Here is a 15,137-nt window from a genome sequence, read left to right on the forward strand (position 1 = left end):
ACCTCGCGCTCCTACTGAAATACCTATGCCCACATAGCGGCTGGTTCTGGGTCGCATTGTGCCGCACATCTACAGCTGTCAATAACGGGGTCCTTTACATAAAAATTAAAGAACACTGCAGCGGGATTGATATGAGATGTGATATTAAGGCGCTTTATAATTTAAGTAAGCTCCCTGTCAATGTAAATCCTTAGGACCACAAATTGCACGGCAAACTGACGGCATTCGTAACTTTAACCGGCAAGCATTACTCTCACGAGTTGTTTCACTGAACTGTGTGGAATAAGCTCATTTTTAAACCCTTCTCAATTAACATCCACGCTTTCTGCCAAAAGTGAACAACTTTGAAACATGTCTTGCCGTACTACCTAGAATGCGCCGACCCAGTCAGCCTTCAGAAACCGAAATGGGTTGACCTTGGATAGTGTAAATGTTGTGGACTTATTTCCCATCCCTCCGATGCGCTGAAGTAATGATATAATTAGCACGTTTTTTTCCCGTGACAACCCTAAAGAATTTTACGTCGAGTGGTGGTGGGTTCACGACACAATATATATGTTTACGTGATTTAACCCAAAAACCTTTATTATGAATTGTGCTATACTATGCTTCCCATCATCATCAATCCATACTAATCAACGTGGTAAAGTATGGTCAGAACATCCCCTTCGTACACACGGTGTGAGGAGGCCATCCTTCAGATATCAATTTACCAAATGTTTTGTACTGGTACTTATGCAAATTATACCAATTGAGATAAGCGTTCCGCCAATCCACTGCTCGAGTTAAGTTACAGAACATGGAACGGATATATCCGTTCACTATTGTACTAATATGTATACAGACATGGATATATGTCATAAAGAATCGACAGTTTGACATTATAAACGTAATTTAGATATAAGAGTAAACCGCGGATATTTTTGAAGTGATGGAATTCCAGTAGTCTGCGGCATTAATAGAAAATGAGTGAAAACCACTTAAGTTCTCTTTCTCCTTGGTGCAATTCACTTTAGTGCTGTGGAGTGTCTAAGATTTAGATGTCTCAGATGTTGGTTGTGGTGGTTGCGTCATAATCTCAGTAGTGGGTGCTGGTGTTTTCTAAGTAGAAGCTGTTGTGGTAGTTGTGGTTCTGTTGGCGTTGTTGTTTTAGAATAAATGCTTTTGGTCATGGCATTCTTCTTTCTGTAGAGGGTTTGGTGGCGTTGATGGTTGTTGTAATGTTATTTTAGTTGAGTGTGGCGATGGTGTCTCAGTAGAGGATGTCGAAATTGATGCCATCGGTGTTGAGCTTGACTTTCACTTCACAGAGGCTCAACGAGTCGACTCTGCCTGGGATGATGATGGTGACGAAGCGGCCCTTTAGGAAGGGGCACGGATAGTCGCGTAATCTCCCCAGAGGCACAAATATGTCTTCAGCGCACCTAGGAGAATTGTAACGATGCAGCAGATGGGCGCGGGACAGGAAGGACTGTTAGACACAGGGAAAGCGATACAACGGATCTGTATGCTCTCACGTACTCCCATCTCCACCCCCGCCCAGCCCCTTTTGACCTCTCGACCGACTTGAGCTCCCATCCCACAGAGAACCCCACCCACCAACCCACCTACCAGCTCCACCCACCACGTCCTCTCCATTAATATTAACATCTAATCGTATTTACAACAGTGTAAACAACAACAAAAAACAGAACCTGGATACAAGTGATTGCCGCAGCCGGTATGGGGGAAAGAGAAATGGAGAGAGGAGAGACGACATACAGCTCAAGTAGAGGCCGACCGAAATTGAATTTCTGGTTTCGGCCGAAACCGAAACCAGACCGAAAGTAAAAAATTTACTTTCAGCCGAAACCGAAAGTTTAACTACACTTTCGACCAAGACCGAAGCAAAAAGGTATATAACCGAAGTTACCGAACACAAGATTTATGAAATATTATCTTTACTACCCGGCTTCGCCCGGGACTTGGATTCACCACGGCCACACCTTTGTCTCCCCAGTGGAGATGTTGACACACCACACCACTTACTCGTTTGAGGCTGAGTCGACCTAGGGGAGGCCCAGGACCGGTTCAAATAATCGTCACCGGCCGTGAGCGGGAATCGAACTCGGGCCGCCGGGTTCGTAGAGCAGCGCACGAATCGCTACACAGTCGCTGCCCCCCACCCCCCAGGTGCGTCACGTCATTTATTGACGGCCCCAGACCATGGTCGCGGCTGTAACCTCGCTCGCAAGCTGCTGCTGCTGACGTTTGTGTGTGTATGCAGCAGAGGTGGAACAAAGTCATTGTTATGCAAGTCCAAGTCGAGTCGCAAGTCATCAAATTCATGACTCGAGTCTGACTCGAGTCCAAGTCACATGACTCGAGTCCACATCTCATAGGTGGGACAAAGTCATTGTTATGCAAGTCCAAGTCGAGTCGCAAGTCATCAAATTCATGACTCGAGTCTGACTCGAGTCCAAGTCACATGACTCGAGTCCACACCTCTGGTATGCAGCCTATCGCATAGGATTGCCTAGCGCGAACTGACCAGCTGATAGACTTAGCACTAGCTTTACATTCTAAAATTAGATCTTCAGTTGACGACCCGAAGTCAATATCAATTTCGGCTGAAACCGAAACCAGACCGAAAGTAAAAAAAATACTTTCGGCCAAAACCGAAAGTAAACCGAAAGTAAAATATTGACTGTCGGCCGAAACTGAAAGTATGTCGAAAGTGGCCATTTGCCAACTTTCGGCGCTGAAACCGAAACCGAATTTCGGTCGGCCTCTAAGCTCATGAGTGAAGGGCAGAAGCAGACAGTTAGGGTAAAATTATAAAACCATGAAACGGTCCTAGGGGAAAACAAGATTGATAAACTCGGGAATCGCGTTTATGTTATTTTAGTTTTGGTTTAATTTGGCTACCTCTCCCCCGTCCCCTTCTCCTTTCTCTCCCTCCCCTGAAAATATTATGTTCCCAATCGTTTTCCCTAGGGTGGTAGGAGAGTGATCCCAAGCGTTTGTAGTGGGTGCCCTGTTGTGCGATTATAACCTGTGTTTCCCTATCAGATGATTGCGTTGTGTTCATGGGGTCTTGAATAATAAGATAAATACGTAGTCATGGTAAAAAAAAACGGGCAACAAATGGGAGACCACTGCTTCCTATGAACAGCACAGACTCTGGTCGAGTGTGGACGCCTCGACAAGTGTGTAACAGTGGGTGGGTCAGACAGGGTAAGGGGTATTGTGGCGTAGTGCGTGAGGTAAATCCATTAAGTTGGAGAGAGAAGCTCGTGTTTTTGGGCGCGGTCCTTTGTGTGGAGCCAGGAGTCACCACAGCGTGGTCAGACCAGCGTGGGGACAGGTTTTGAGTGGAACACGCCAACCAGGGGGAGGGAATCTCAGACCATTTATAGTCGGACCTCTCACGTGATTGGCCCAGGGGCCAAACAAGGGGCTGAGCAGCACTATAAAAGGCGCACCCGAATCGGCAGGGGGAGCTCAACGCAAAAACAGTAGCAGTGGTGGTGAAGGCAGCATTTCACCATCACCACCACCACCCGCCCAGTAGTGGCTGGGTGATCTCCCACATTCAAGCAGCGACGCGAATGAGGACCAGGGTATTTTCACTGTAAGTAGCAGTTGAGGGCTGTCTACCACTCCACGGAATATATATTTTATAGGGAAACGTTCGGTTACATTATTATTATTGTTATCTGTTTCCAGCGGCCGACCTGGGGATTGAACAAGGGTGGGTGGGACTTCGGGGACGGAGCAAGGGCATGACAGGAGCGGCAGGAGCAGGGAATTAAGTTGGCTGCAGCCTGGCATTGGCCAAGCGTGGAGAATGTTGCCATCTAGTTACCTGGGTGGCTGCTTGGCTGGCTGTGGACATCTCCCACTGCTCGAAGAGGGGATAAGCTCGAGGCCAGAGATGCCCTCTAAGAGGGGTTGGCAGGCGAGGGGTGGAAACCCCTGAGGAGGAACACGGGGTACTCTGTGAAGCAGAGTTGCGTGTGGGAGAGAAGAGGTGTATGACCGCCCCCCTCCCCGAAGCTTCTGTGTGAGTCTCGGGAAGGCGTTAGGAACACTAGGTGTGACTGGATGTGTGTGGTGGTTTTCTGCTTATTCTTATTGGTTTGATGTTTTTTATTGTAGCCTGCTACCAGGCTATAATTCATCTGCTTAGGGTGGTTGATGTCGGCTCGTGTAAAAATAAAAGCTGACATCCCTAACAGCCAGGTCTCTGAGTGGTCCAACACCAGCTCGACGCAATACTCCCCAACCGTCAGCCCTTCGTGGATAGGCAACGTGACAGGAATAACCACTTCAATTATACGGGAGCCGGATTCGGAGGGGTGAAGAGAAAAAAAATGCTCGCTTTTATGTTTTTTTCTTTGTCAGGTGTGTTTTGGTCATATCCCTCTTAATCCCCTTGTAATCCCTTCCCCCTTAACAAAAACAGTAACAATTTCCCCCTTCGGTGGGGACCCCTTACAGTGAGGGAAAAACGTATTTGATCCCCTGCTGATTGGGTACGTTTGCCCACTGACAAAGAAATGATCAGTCTATAATTTTAATGGTAGGTTTATTTGAACAGTGAGAGACAGAATAACACCAAAGAAATCCAGAAAAACGCATGTCAAAAATGTTATAAATTGATTTGCATTTTAATGAGGGAAATAAGTATTTGACCCCCTCTCAATCTAAAAGATGTCTGGCTCCCAGTTGTCTTTTATACAGGTAACGAGCTGAGATTAGGAGCACACTCTTAAAGGGAGTGCTCCTAATCTCAGCTTGTTACCTGTGATGTATTGAATGACGGCAGGAAACTCCTTGACGGGTACCACACTTTTTATTAAATCTTTACTTGTCACTATACAACGAGTGGTCTCTATTCCTCAGACTACACACACTTCCTTTGACTCGTGTAGCACCTATTCCTCCGGCTACACACACTGCACTTGACTCGTGTAGCTTCTATTCCTCCGGCTACACACACTTCCCTTGACTCGTGTAGCTTCTATTTCTCCGGCTACGCACACTGCACTTGACTCGTGTAGCTTCTATTCCTCCGGCTACACACACTGCACTTGACTCGTGTAGCTTCTATTCCTCCGGCTACACACACTGCACTTGACTCCGTAACGTCCGTGAAGCCTACAGGCCCACCCCGGCTTGGGCGTGGGCCACAACCTCCGAGTCCTGCGAGTCGGCCCTCTCACGGCCGTTCAGCTCCGGGTCCCAGGGTTCCGCATCTTCCTCCGTCTTCCGTCTTCGCTGGTACTCTTCTCCCCGTGCGCCTGTGTGCATCCCCTTATATAGTCCCCGCTCACGGGAGACGGAGTGTATGCGGACCTCGACGTGAGCATCGCTCCTTAGTTGACCAATCACGCCGCGCTGTTCCTACGATCCGTTTTCCCCAGCGCGTGTTATTACTACACAACCAATCACGACGCGCTGCCACACGATCACTCCCTCTCACGCGCGTCACCGGCACACAGCCAATCACCACCGCACAACCCATGACCCCGCGCTGACCCCTGATCCCCCACCGTCAGCGCGCGTCACCAACGCACACAGCCAATCCCCACGCGCTGGCACACGATCCCTACCCCAGCGCGTATCACCACTACATCACCCCCTCCCACATAGCTCGCAGCCGGCCCGGCTGCTAAACAACAACACACCACAACGTCAGCACAAGAAAACCCCACCCCCCAGTGTGCCCCGTAACACAACAACAACAACTCAACAACAACAACAACTTATGTACAAATCGACAACCAACGCAATAAAAGTCAACAACAACAACAACTAGATAAGAAGCTATGTACAGCCCGACGAACAACACAATAAAAGCGAATTCCAGAAAATGAACGCGTCCAGTGTCTCTGCGACCACATGCAGTGACGAGGCGCTCCGGCCGCCTCTTCTCCTCAATCGGTAGATCATAACAAGTAGCGTGACCTAGCACGAGTCCGCCTGGCCGGTCCGTCGTATGGAACGGGACGCTGACGACCGTCCGGTGGCTCCGGCCGCTCTGGACGGCGCGGATCGGGCCTGGAAGGACCGGTCGCGCCGTGAAGATCCGGCCGCCGGTGGTCGGCAGCTGTCAGTTCCGAGACACCTGGGAGCGGATCAGGCGGAGACATGTGAGGATCAGGCAGAGACATTTCCCCCCTTGGGTCGTCGGTCACGTCACATGCTCAGCCCTCACAACACAAAGGGAGGCCATATGGAGGCGAGAACGGTTTCAGTCGGGAGGGGTGGACGTACCAACGACGCTTTCCCCATTTTATCTGAACGCACTGGGGACGTGCAACCCGCACGACCTCCACGGGTCCCCGCCATGGCTTCAACAATTTAGGCGACGTAGCCAAAGGTGCCTGAGGGCAATGCAGCCAGGCCCTATCACCAGGTTTCCAGTCGTGCACGGACACCTTCCGTGCATGCAACCGCTCGTTTGCAATTTGGCGAGCCCGCGAATTAAGCCGTGCGGCCTCCCTTGCCTCTGTCAGCTTATGGATATTAAATTTAATATGTTCAGCCAATTTCGAGTTTGTTCGTGGTGCGGGCAGGCCCAGCTGCGTTTCCATGGGCGGGTCGGCTTCCCGACCGTACATCAGATAGAATGGGGAAAATCCCGTTGCTGAATGGGGGGCCATTCTATACGCGGCGAGGACCCCCGGGACCTGCAGGTCCCAATCAACATGTGCCTCACACACCTGCTGGCACAGCATAGAAGTCAAAGTCCTGTGGAGTCTCTCCACCATCCCATCCGTCTATGGGTGGTACGGGGAGGTACGCACCTTCTTAGTACCCAATAGGTCGCACACCTCTTGCAGCAATTTACTTGAAAAAATTTTCCCTTGGTCGGTCAGCAAGCGTTCGGGAGCCCCCTTGTCCAGGACGTAGCCCTGGACAAAGGCGTCCGTCACAGCCGCCGCCGACTGGTTGGCAAGTGGCCACGCCATAGGCCACCGGGTAAAATATTCGACACCCACCAACAGGTACCTATTTCCCCTAGGCGTGATTGGAAAAGGCCCCAAAATATCGAGCGCAACGAGTTCGTTAGTGCGCGAGACCTGAATAGATTGCAGTGGTGGATTAGATGCCACGGGCGGTGGTTTCCGTCTGGCGCAATCAACACACCCCTTTAGAATATTTACCACGTCACTCCCCATCCCCGGCCAATAATAGTCACGCTGAAGCAGAGCAAGCGTTTTGTTTACTCCCAAATGCAAGAGGCGTTCATGTGCGGCCAGGACAACCTTCCCCCTCACAGCGGAAGGCACCACAAGTGCGTGCCGCCGAGACAAACTATCCCACCTCATTAATAGGCCTTGCTTAAGTACCCAGGAGCCAGTTCGCTCCCGGCTCTCCTCGGGACCTCCCACCCTGCGGCGCAATGCTAGCAGGGAGCTATCTTCCATTTGGAGACGGCCCCACTCAATCAGCGACAGTGAGAGTAGCGAGTCCTCACCCTCAGGGGTAGCGGGAACATCCCTGATTGGTGCACCCGCGGTCGCAGCCAACGCCCCCATACCTTCCCCAACTGTTGGTTTACAGCGCGCCGATCCCGATAAGCACGCACATTTGTGACAAGGCGACAATCGCGACAGGGCATCGGCGTTTGTGTGGCGCAACCCCTTACGGTATGTAGTCGTGAACTGATAGTCCTGGAGGACTTCCAACCACCTTGACAATTGGCCCGAGGGTTGGGCGACCCTCAATGAATACTGAAGCGCCGCGTGGTCCGTCCGGACCGTAAAGTGACGGCCATATAGATACGGTCTAAACTGTTGTACAAAAAAAACAATAGCAAGCAGCTCGCGACGGGTGACGCAGTAGCGCTGCTCCGCCGGTGACAATACCCTGCTCCCATAGGCGACCACCCTTTCGACGCCTCCAACGACTTGCGATAGCACCCCCCCAATGCCCGTGTTGCTAGCATCCCTGTCTAGCAAGAAGGGACTCGCAAAGTCAGGATAACGCAAGGGTGGGGCACCCACCAAGGCGTCCCGAAGGGAGCAGAACGCAGCCTCCTCCTCCGGTCCCCATCGGAACTTGATTCCTTTTGCCGTTAGAGCGTGCAAGGGCTTTGCAATGGTGGCGAAATGCTCAACGAATCGGCGGTAATAAGAAGCAAACCCGATGAAACTGCGCACGTCAGAAACTGACGTGGGCGTTGGCCATGAACTGACAGTCCGTCTTCGCGGGATCGATAGAGATCCCCGAAGAGTCGACAATGTGGCCCAAGTATCTAACGGACTTACGAAGAAGGTGGCATTTGGCCGGTTTAAACTTTAAATTAGCCGATCGCATTCTCAAGAACACCCCTCTCAATCGCTGGAGGTGTTCCTCAAACGTCTTATTGAAAACAATGACATCGTCAAGGTAAATCAAGCATGTGTCCCATTGCAAGCCCGACAAAACCAACTCCATAAGGCGCTGAAACGTCGCGGGAGCGGAATGAAGTCCCATGGGTAACCGGTTAAACTGGAACAGGCCCCCTGGAGTCTGAAACGCTGTCTTAGGTTTAGACTCATCGTCGAGTGGCAACTGCCAGAATCCCGACAATAAATCAAGAGTCGAAAAATATCGCGCACCGGACAATGCATCGAGGGACTCGTCCATTCTGGGGAGCGGATACGCGTCAGCCACAGAGATTTTATTCAGGCGACGGAAATCTACGCAAAATCGCAAGGACCCGTCCTGCTTTTTAACCAGCACAATAGGTGCTCCCCAAGGACTGGAAGAAGGCGAAATAATGTCGGCTTCAAGCATATCGTTGACGGCCGACTGAACGTGTTCCTTCTCAGTTGGACTCAGTCGGAAGGGATTTTGCCTGACCGGTGCCGCATCGCCCGTTTCAATATGGTGGCGTAACAGGTTCGTGCACCCAATGTCATACTTATGCTTACTAAACACATCAGAAAACTCTATCAGCAACGCCCGCAACGCACCCAACTGTACCGTTGACAAATCGTTTGAGTCCACGCACAGCGAATCGACCCATGCAAGGTCCTCCCTCGCTGTAATGTTCCCCGTGGGGCTCGGATCAACCTGCGCAACCAGCCGCTCTTCCGCAGGGATCCGTGCCGCGTGAGCTAGCACGGTGCCCTGCTGAATAACGGCCGGCCGCGACCCAGCGTTTAAAACCATCACAAACGGGTCCTTGTCAGCCCGAACCAAAGTGTGAGCCACCGACAAATCGAGACCCCCGACAGCCCTATTTGAAGGACCCAACAGCATGCCTTGTTGCGAGGTCTCCCCCACCCACGGTTTCCGCAACCGGAGGGGAATTAACATCTGTGAACCCGGGGGCACGTGCACGGTCTGTGTCGCTAACGCTTGTATCGTAGCGCACGCCGTCCGAATTTCAGTAGGGTTCGTCAAAAATGAAATACGGCGACCCGATGGTAGTTCAATGCAACGCTGATCGATGAGAATTTTAACGGGCATTTTAGCCAAAAAATCAGTGCCCAATAGACAAGGAACCGCCAATGCAAATGGACGCCCTAATCTGACCGATAATGCCCAACGATCCACCATTAGCGGCGTAAAATGGCACGTCCACTGGGAGCAGCGGTCGACATTGGACGGGGAGAATGTTGTAAATGAGGTCCGATATAATAGTCGCCGACGCCCCCGTGTCCACTAACACCCTGACCTCGACCCCATCAATGAATCCCGTAACGACAGATGATCCCGCCGACGCAGCCACTATCCTGTGCCCCAACTCCGACCATTTAATGTCACCTCGGTCCCGCACGAACCCCCCTCGCCAAACCGAATCCCCGATCCCTAACCGGCTCTCCTCCGCCGCAACGCGACGGCCCATATGTGTCGTGCATGCAGGCCAAGCATGTGAAGCGCCGCGACTTGCCGGGGTTAGTAGGGATGACTTGGGGCCTTGGTCGTCGTCCAGCCGAGGTCCCATGGCGCGCTGACGTGGAGCGCGGCAACCGGACGCCACGTGGCCCCGGAGGCCGCAGTTGTAACACGTGATGAGGGTCGTCGGAGATCTCGGTTGCTCCAGTTTGCGGGCCGATCGCAGAGGCGACCGACCCCCCGACCTCCAGTCCCCCGGTCGTCCCGTGGTGAACGCCTCCTCTCGTGGGCTGACAACCTGGGGTTCGGTGACCACCGGGCCCGGAGCTGAGGCCACGGCAGCGTTGCAGACGACCCCCTGTTTACGTCGAAGGACCTCGTGCGCCTGTATACTTGTTGCGACCCGCAAGGAAGAAATATTGATCTCGTCGGCCGTGTTGATGGGGACCCCCAGGTCCTGCGCCAACTTGAGCAGTTGCTCCAAGACCATCGCGTCCTGGCCCTCCTCGTCCATACGAGGGAACGCGGCGTCGGCGAGAGCCAGCAAGGCCGTTCGGTAGGCGAGCACGGTCTCCGTGTCCGCCTTCCGCCTTGCGTAGAAATGATGGCGACACGCCGAGGGAGGTCCGTAGACCTTGGCCATGAGACCCAACGCGGCCTTAAGCGTGGAGCGGTCCGACCTCCGTGCTGACGTGAAGGCCGCGAGCGCGTTGTCGTCCAACATGGCAGGCAGTGCCCGCAGCGCCGTAGCGTCGGACCAGGCGGACATCTCCTGATGCGCCAGAAATCTGCGCTGGAATTGGGCCCAGTCCCCGCCATCCGCCTTGAAGGCTGACAATGTTGGAAGGCGCTGTTGAAAGATGAAGGCGTCCTCTGCCTCGTGGTTCCTCTCCGCCGCCCCGTCGGTGTGCGAGATGGCGGCCCCAATGGCGGGTGTCTGATGGCGGTCCGCAGCGCGCGTGGATGACGTAAGCGGGCGCGCTTGGAGGACCGCCGCTACGTGGTGCTCACCGTTCCCGCCAAAAGATGGCCGCGCAGTAGAAAGGGCGGGAATCCCCCAGTCATTTTGGCGGGAATCCCCAGGGCGGCCCTGTTGAAAGTCCGCCGACGTCCCCGCTCCTCCCGACGTGCTGATCTCCGCCAGGATGGACGCGGCGGCGAGCAGCAGCTCCGCCAGACGGGAGTGCACCTCGCGGAGCACGGCTTCGGTCCCCAATCGCTCGTCCGGCGCCCTCGGCGGATCCTGCGGCGTCGGCATTTCTTCTTCCTCACCCCCCGATGCCAGCTGGCCCGAGTCGTCAAGGTTATCCTCGCGGTCAACCTCGTGAGTCCGACAGGTCTTCCTTGTATCCATGCTTGGAAGACTGTTTCACTTCTGACGCCAGTTGAAGTATTGAATGACGGCAGGAAACTCCTTGACAGGTAACACACTTTTTATTAAATCTTTACTTGTCACTATACAACGAGTGGTCTCTATTCCTCAGACTACACACACTTCACTTGACTCGTGTAGCACCTATTCCTCCGGCTACACACACTCCACTTGACTCGTGTAGCTTCTATTCCTCCGGCTACACACACTTCCCTTGACTCGTGTAGCTTCTATTCCTCCGGCTACACACACTGCACTTGACTCGTGTAGCTTCTATTCCTCCGGCTACACACACTGCACTTGACTCGTGTAGCTTCTATTCCTCCGGCTACACACACTGCACTTGACTCCGTAACGTCCGTGAAGCCTACAGGCCCACCCCGGCTTGGGCGTGGGCCACAACCTCCGAGTCCTGCGAGCCGGCCCTCTCCTCATGGCCGTTCAGCTCCGGGTCCCAGGGTTCCGCCTCTTCCTCCGTCTTCCGTCTTCGCTGGTACTCTTCTCCCCGTGCGCCTGTGCGCATCCCCTTATATAGTCCCCGCTCACGGGAGACGGAGTGTATGTGGACCTCGACGTGAGCATCGCTCCTTAGTTGACCAATCACGCCGCGCTGTTCCTACGATCCGTTTTCCCCAGCGCGTGTTATTACTACACAACCAATCACGCCGCGCTGCCACACGATCACTCCCTCTCACGCGCGTCACCGGCACACAGCCAAACACCACCGCACAACCCATGACCCCGCGCTGACCCCTGATCCTCCACCGTCAGCGCGCGTCACCAACGCACACAGCCAATCCCCACGCGCTGGCACACGATCCCTACCCCAGCGCGTATCACCACTACACCTGTATAAAAGATACATGTTCACAGAAGCAATCGATCAATCAGATTCCAAACTCTCCACCATGGCCAAGACCAAAGAGCTCCCCAAGGATGTCAGGGACAAGATTGTAGACCTACACAAAGCAGGAATGGGCTACAAGACCATCGCCCCAAGCAGCTTGGTGAGAAGGTGACAACAGTTAGTGCGATTATTCGCAAAAGGAAGAAACAAAAAAGAACTGTCAATCTCCCTCGGCCTGGGGCTCCATGCAAGATCTCACCTCGTGGAGTTGCAATGATCATGAGAACGTTGAGGAATCAGCCCAGAACTACACGGGAGGATCTTGTCAATGATCTCAAGGCAGCTGGGACCATAGTCACCAAGAAAACAGTTGGTAACACACTACGCCGTGAAGGACTGAAATCCTGCAGCGCCCGCAAGGTCCCCCTACTCAAGAAAGCACATATACATGCCCGTCTGGAGTTTGCCAATGAACATCTGAATGATTCAGAGGACAACTGAGTGAAAGTGTTGTGGTCAGATGAGACCAAAATGGAGCTCCTTGGCATCAACTCAACTCGCCGTGTTTGGAGGAGGAATGATGCCTATGACCCCAAGAACACCATCCCCACCGTCAAACATGGAGGTGGAAACATTATGCTTTGGGGGTGTTTTTCTGCCAAGGGGACAGGACAACTTCACCGCATCAAAGGGACGATGGATGGGGCCATGTACCGTCAAATCTTGGGTGAGAACCTCCTTCCCTCAGCCAGGGCATTGAAAATGGGTCGTGGATGGGTATTCCAGCATGACAATGACCCAAAACACACGGCCAAGGCAACAAAGGAGTGGCTCAAGAAGAAGCACATTAAGGTCCTGGAGTGGTCTAGCCAGTCTCCAGACCTTAATCCCATAGAAAATCTGTGGAGGGAGCTGAAGGTTCGGGTTGCCAAACGTCAGCCTCGAAACCTTAATGACTTGGAGAAGAGCTGCAAAGAGGAGTGGGACAAAATCCCTCCTGAGATGTGTGCAAACCTGGTGGCCAACTACAAAAAACGTCTGACCTCTGTGATTGCCAACAAGGGTTTTGCCACAAATTACTAAGTCATGTTTTGCAGAGGAGTCAAATACTTATTTCCCTCAATAAAATGCAAATCAATTTATAACATTTTTGACATGCGTTTTTCTGGATTTTGTTGTTGTTAGTCTGTCTCTCACTGTTCAAATAAACCTACCATTAAAATTATAGACTGATCATTTATTTGTCAATGGGCAAACGTACAAAACCAGCAGGGGATCAAATACTTTTTTCCCTCACTGTATATAGTTTGGTTTAGCGATCCCATTACACCTGCTTTTCATAACCTGTTTGCGCTTATTTTGACGGCGTGTACGCGCGTCACAACGCGACTAATTGGGGCCCGCACATTGCCTCGGTAAAAATACATTAAAAAAAGTTAAAAGAGGGCAAGTCACACGCGTGCGCCAAGAGTCCCCCTTGGGCCACATCCAAAACTCACAGTGCGTTTCCCTTGCCCCCGTTGGCCTCCGAGTTGCCCACACGGATCTCGGCTCCGAAGAGGCGGAGCCCCTGAGTGTCATTGCGGTTGACGATGCCCACGCTCGAGACTATGTACGAGCGGTCGAGTTGCAGCCGCAGCCAGGGCTCCCACTCCTTGGCCGTCTGGCTGCACGACCCCAGGCAGAAGTTGACGTTGTGCGATGAGTCGAGGACCAGCGAGGCCACCGAACGGGTGTTGGCGTTGCTCGACTGCTGTGCGCTTCCATAGATTACGGGGTCTGTGTGTATGTGTAGAGGGGAGGGCTGATGATGAGTGTTGCTGCTGTGCGAGCAGAGTGAAGCAACCATGATGGAGGCTTATTTGGGTTAGATCGCGTAAATATATGTTTAGTTAAATACGGCACCCCCCGACATACAGTCAATTAGTAAGGTTTTTCATGTAAATAAAAGTATCAATTAGTTATTAGTTCAGCACACCGCTTGTGTGTTGGAGAGCAAACCAACAGCATTCACAATTCGAGTACCGTGACGTTTCGCCGGCAATTACAACAGCCTCATCTGGCGACAGACAGAATTGGGGAGAAATCCTCCTAATGTTTCGGTCTTAAATAGAGGGGGACATTTGTTGTCATCACTTGAGCCAATCAGGTGCCAAGACCAGAGGAGCGGAGGGGGGATTCATCTAGCCATAAAAATTACAATGGACTGTGGTCGTCCAGAATGAATGCCTTTATTCGAAGCCCCAACATCACACACCTCCTGGCATTACCCCCCCCCCACCTGTCAGAGGCGGAGGGAACAATCAACAGCCTGCATCTCCTTCATAAAACAAAATTAAAGACAAGTGACGTAGGACGATTGTGGCCGTGCAATCCAAACGATGGGCATGTATCGTAAACCCCACTGTGATATGCGCTCATAAACAGATGAGGAACAGGAACACTACACAAACTATTCTCTTGAAACTCTCGTGGCTAACAGATGTCGACATTGGCACATCGCTCGTGAGCGCAACAAATACAGTAGACTCAAAATGATCCACGCTAATGATGGTGAGGACAGCTATGGTTAATTCAACATCGCGGATAATCAAAAAATAAAAATTTTACGCGAATATCTATACAAAAGCCACTAATATAGGTTTAAATAATAGGAAGAAGCTGACGATTTCGATTGTTACTAGAACGAATACTGATGACGGACCAGCCGATCGATGTGCGTGCTTCGTGATAACACCTTCCTGCAGAAAATTCCGTCCATTAAGTGAAAAGCAGTGGCAAAACCAATCAAACTCCACCCACTGTTGTAAAATATGCAACTACTGTACTGTAGAGGCGATCACGTGGTTTGGACTAACCGGACCACATATTTGTCCCGTTTAAGCACGTGACTTGTAATATACATTTCCAAGAATAACAATGTATAACTGTTTTTCGATAATTAATTTAGAGCTTAAGGGAAAATCCAGGAGTTAATGTATTTCAAAATCTTAGGTGCGCGGTTATTTTTAAAATCGTATAAACCGCATGCGGATACTCGAGACTCTACTGTATAATTAAATCAGACAGGTCAGTAAATTGTGTAAAGAAACTATAAGG

General features: G+C 51.9%; 1 protein-coding gene across 1 annotated transcript; it reads right to left on the minus strand.

Moving 5' to 3' along the window:
- Positions 1 to 1,252: 1,252 nt before the first annotated feature.
- On the minus strand, positions 1,253 to 13,887 carry LOC144953417 (fucolectin-like). Its single transcript, XM_078883994.1, has 2 exons — positions 13,538 to 13,887; positions 1,253 to 1,424 (listed from the first exon to the last, which is right to left on the minus strand). The coding sequence occupies exons 1-2, from the start codon at positions 13,885 to 13,887 to the stop codon at positions 1,253 to 1,255; spliced, it is 522 nt and encodes a 173-aa protein (XP_078740120.1).
- Between the last annotated feature and the right edge of the window lie 1,250 nt (positions 13,888 to 15,137).

Source organism: Lampetra fluviatilis, chromosome 76 (assembly GCF_964198595.1).
Source record: "Lampetra fluviatilis chromosome 76, kcLamFluv1.1, whole genome shotgun sequence".
Lineage (NCBI taxonomy): Eukaryota > Metazoa > Chordata > Hyperoartia > Petromyzontiformes > Petromyzontidae > Lampetra > Lampetra fluviatilis.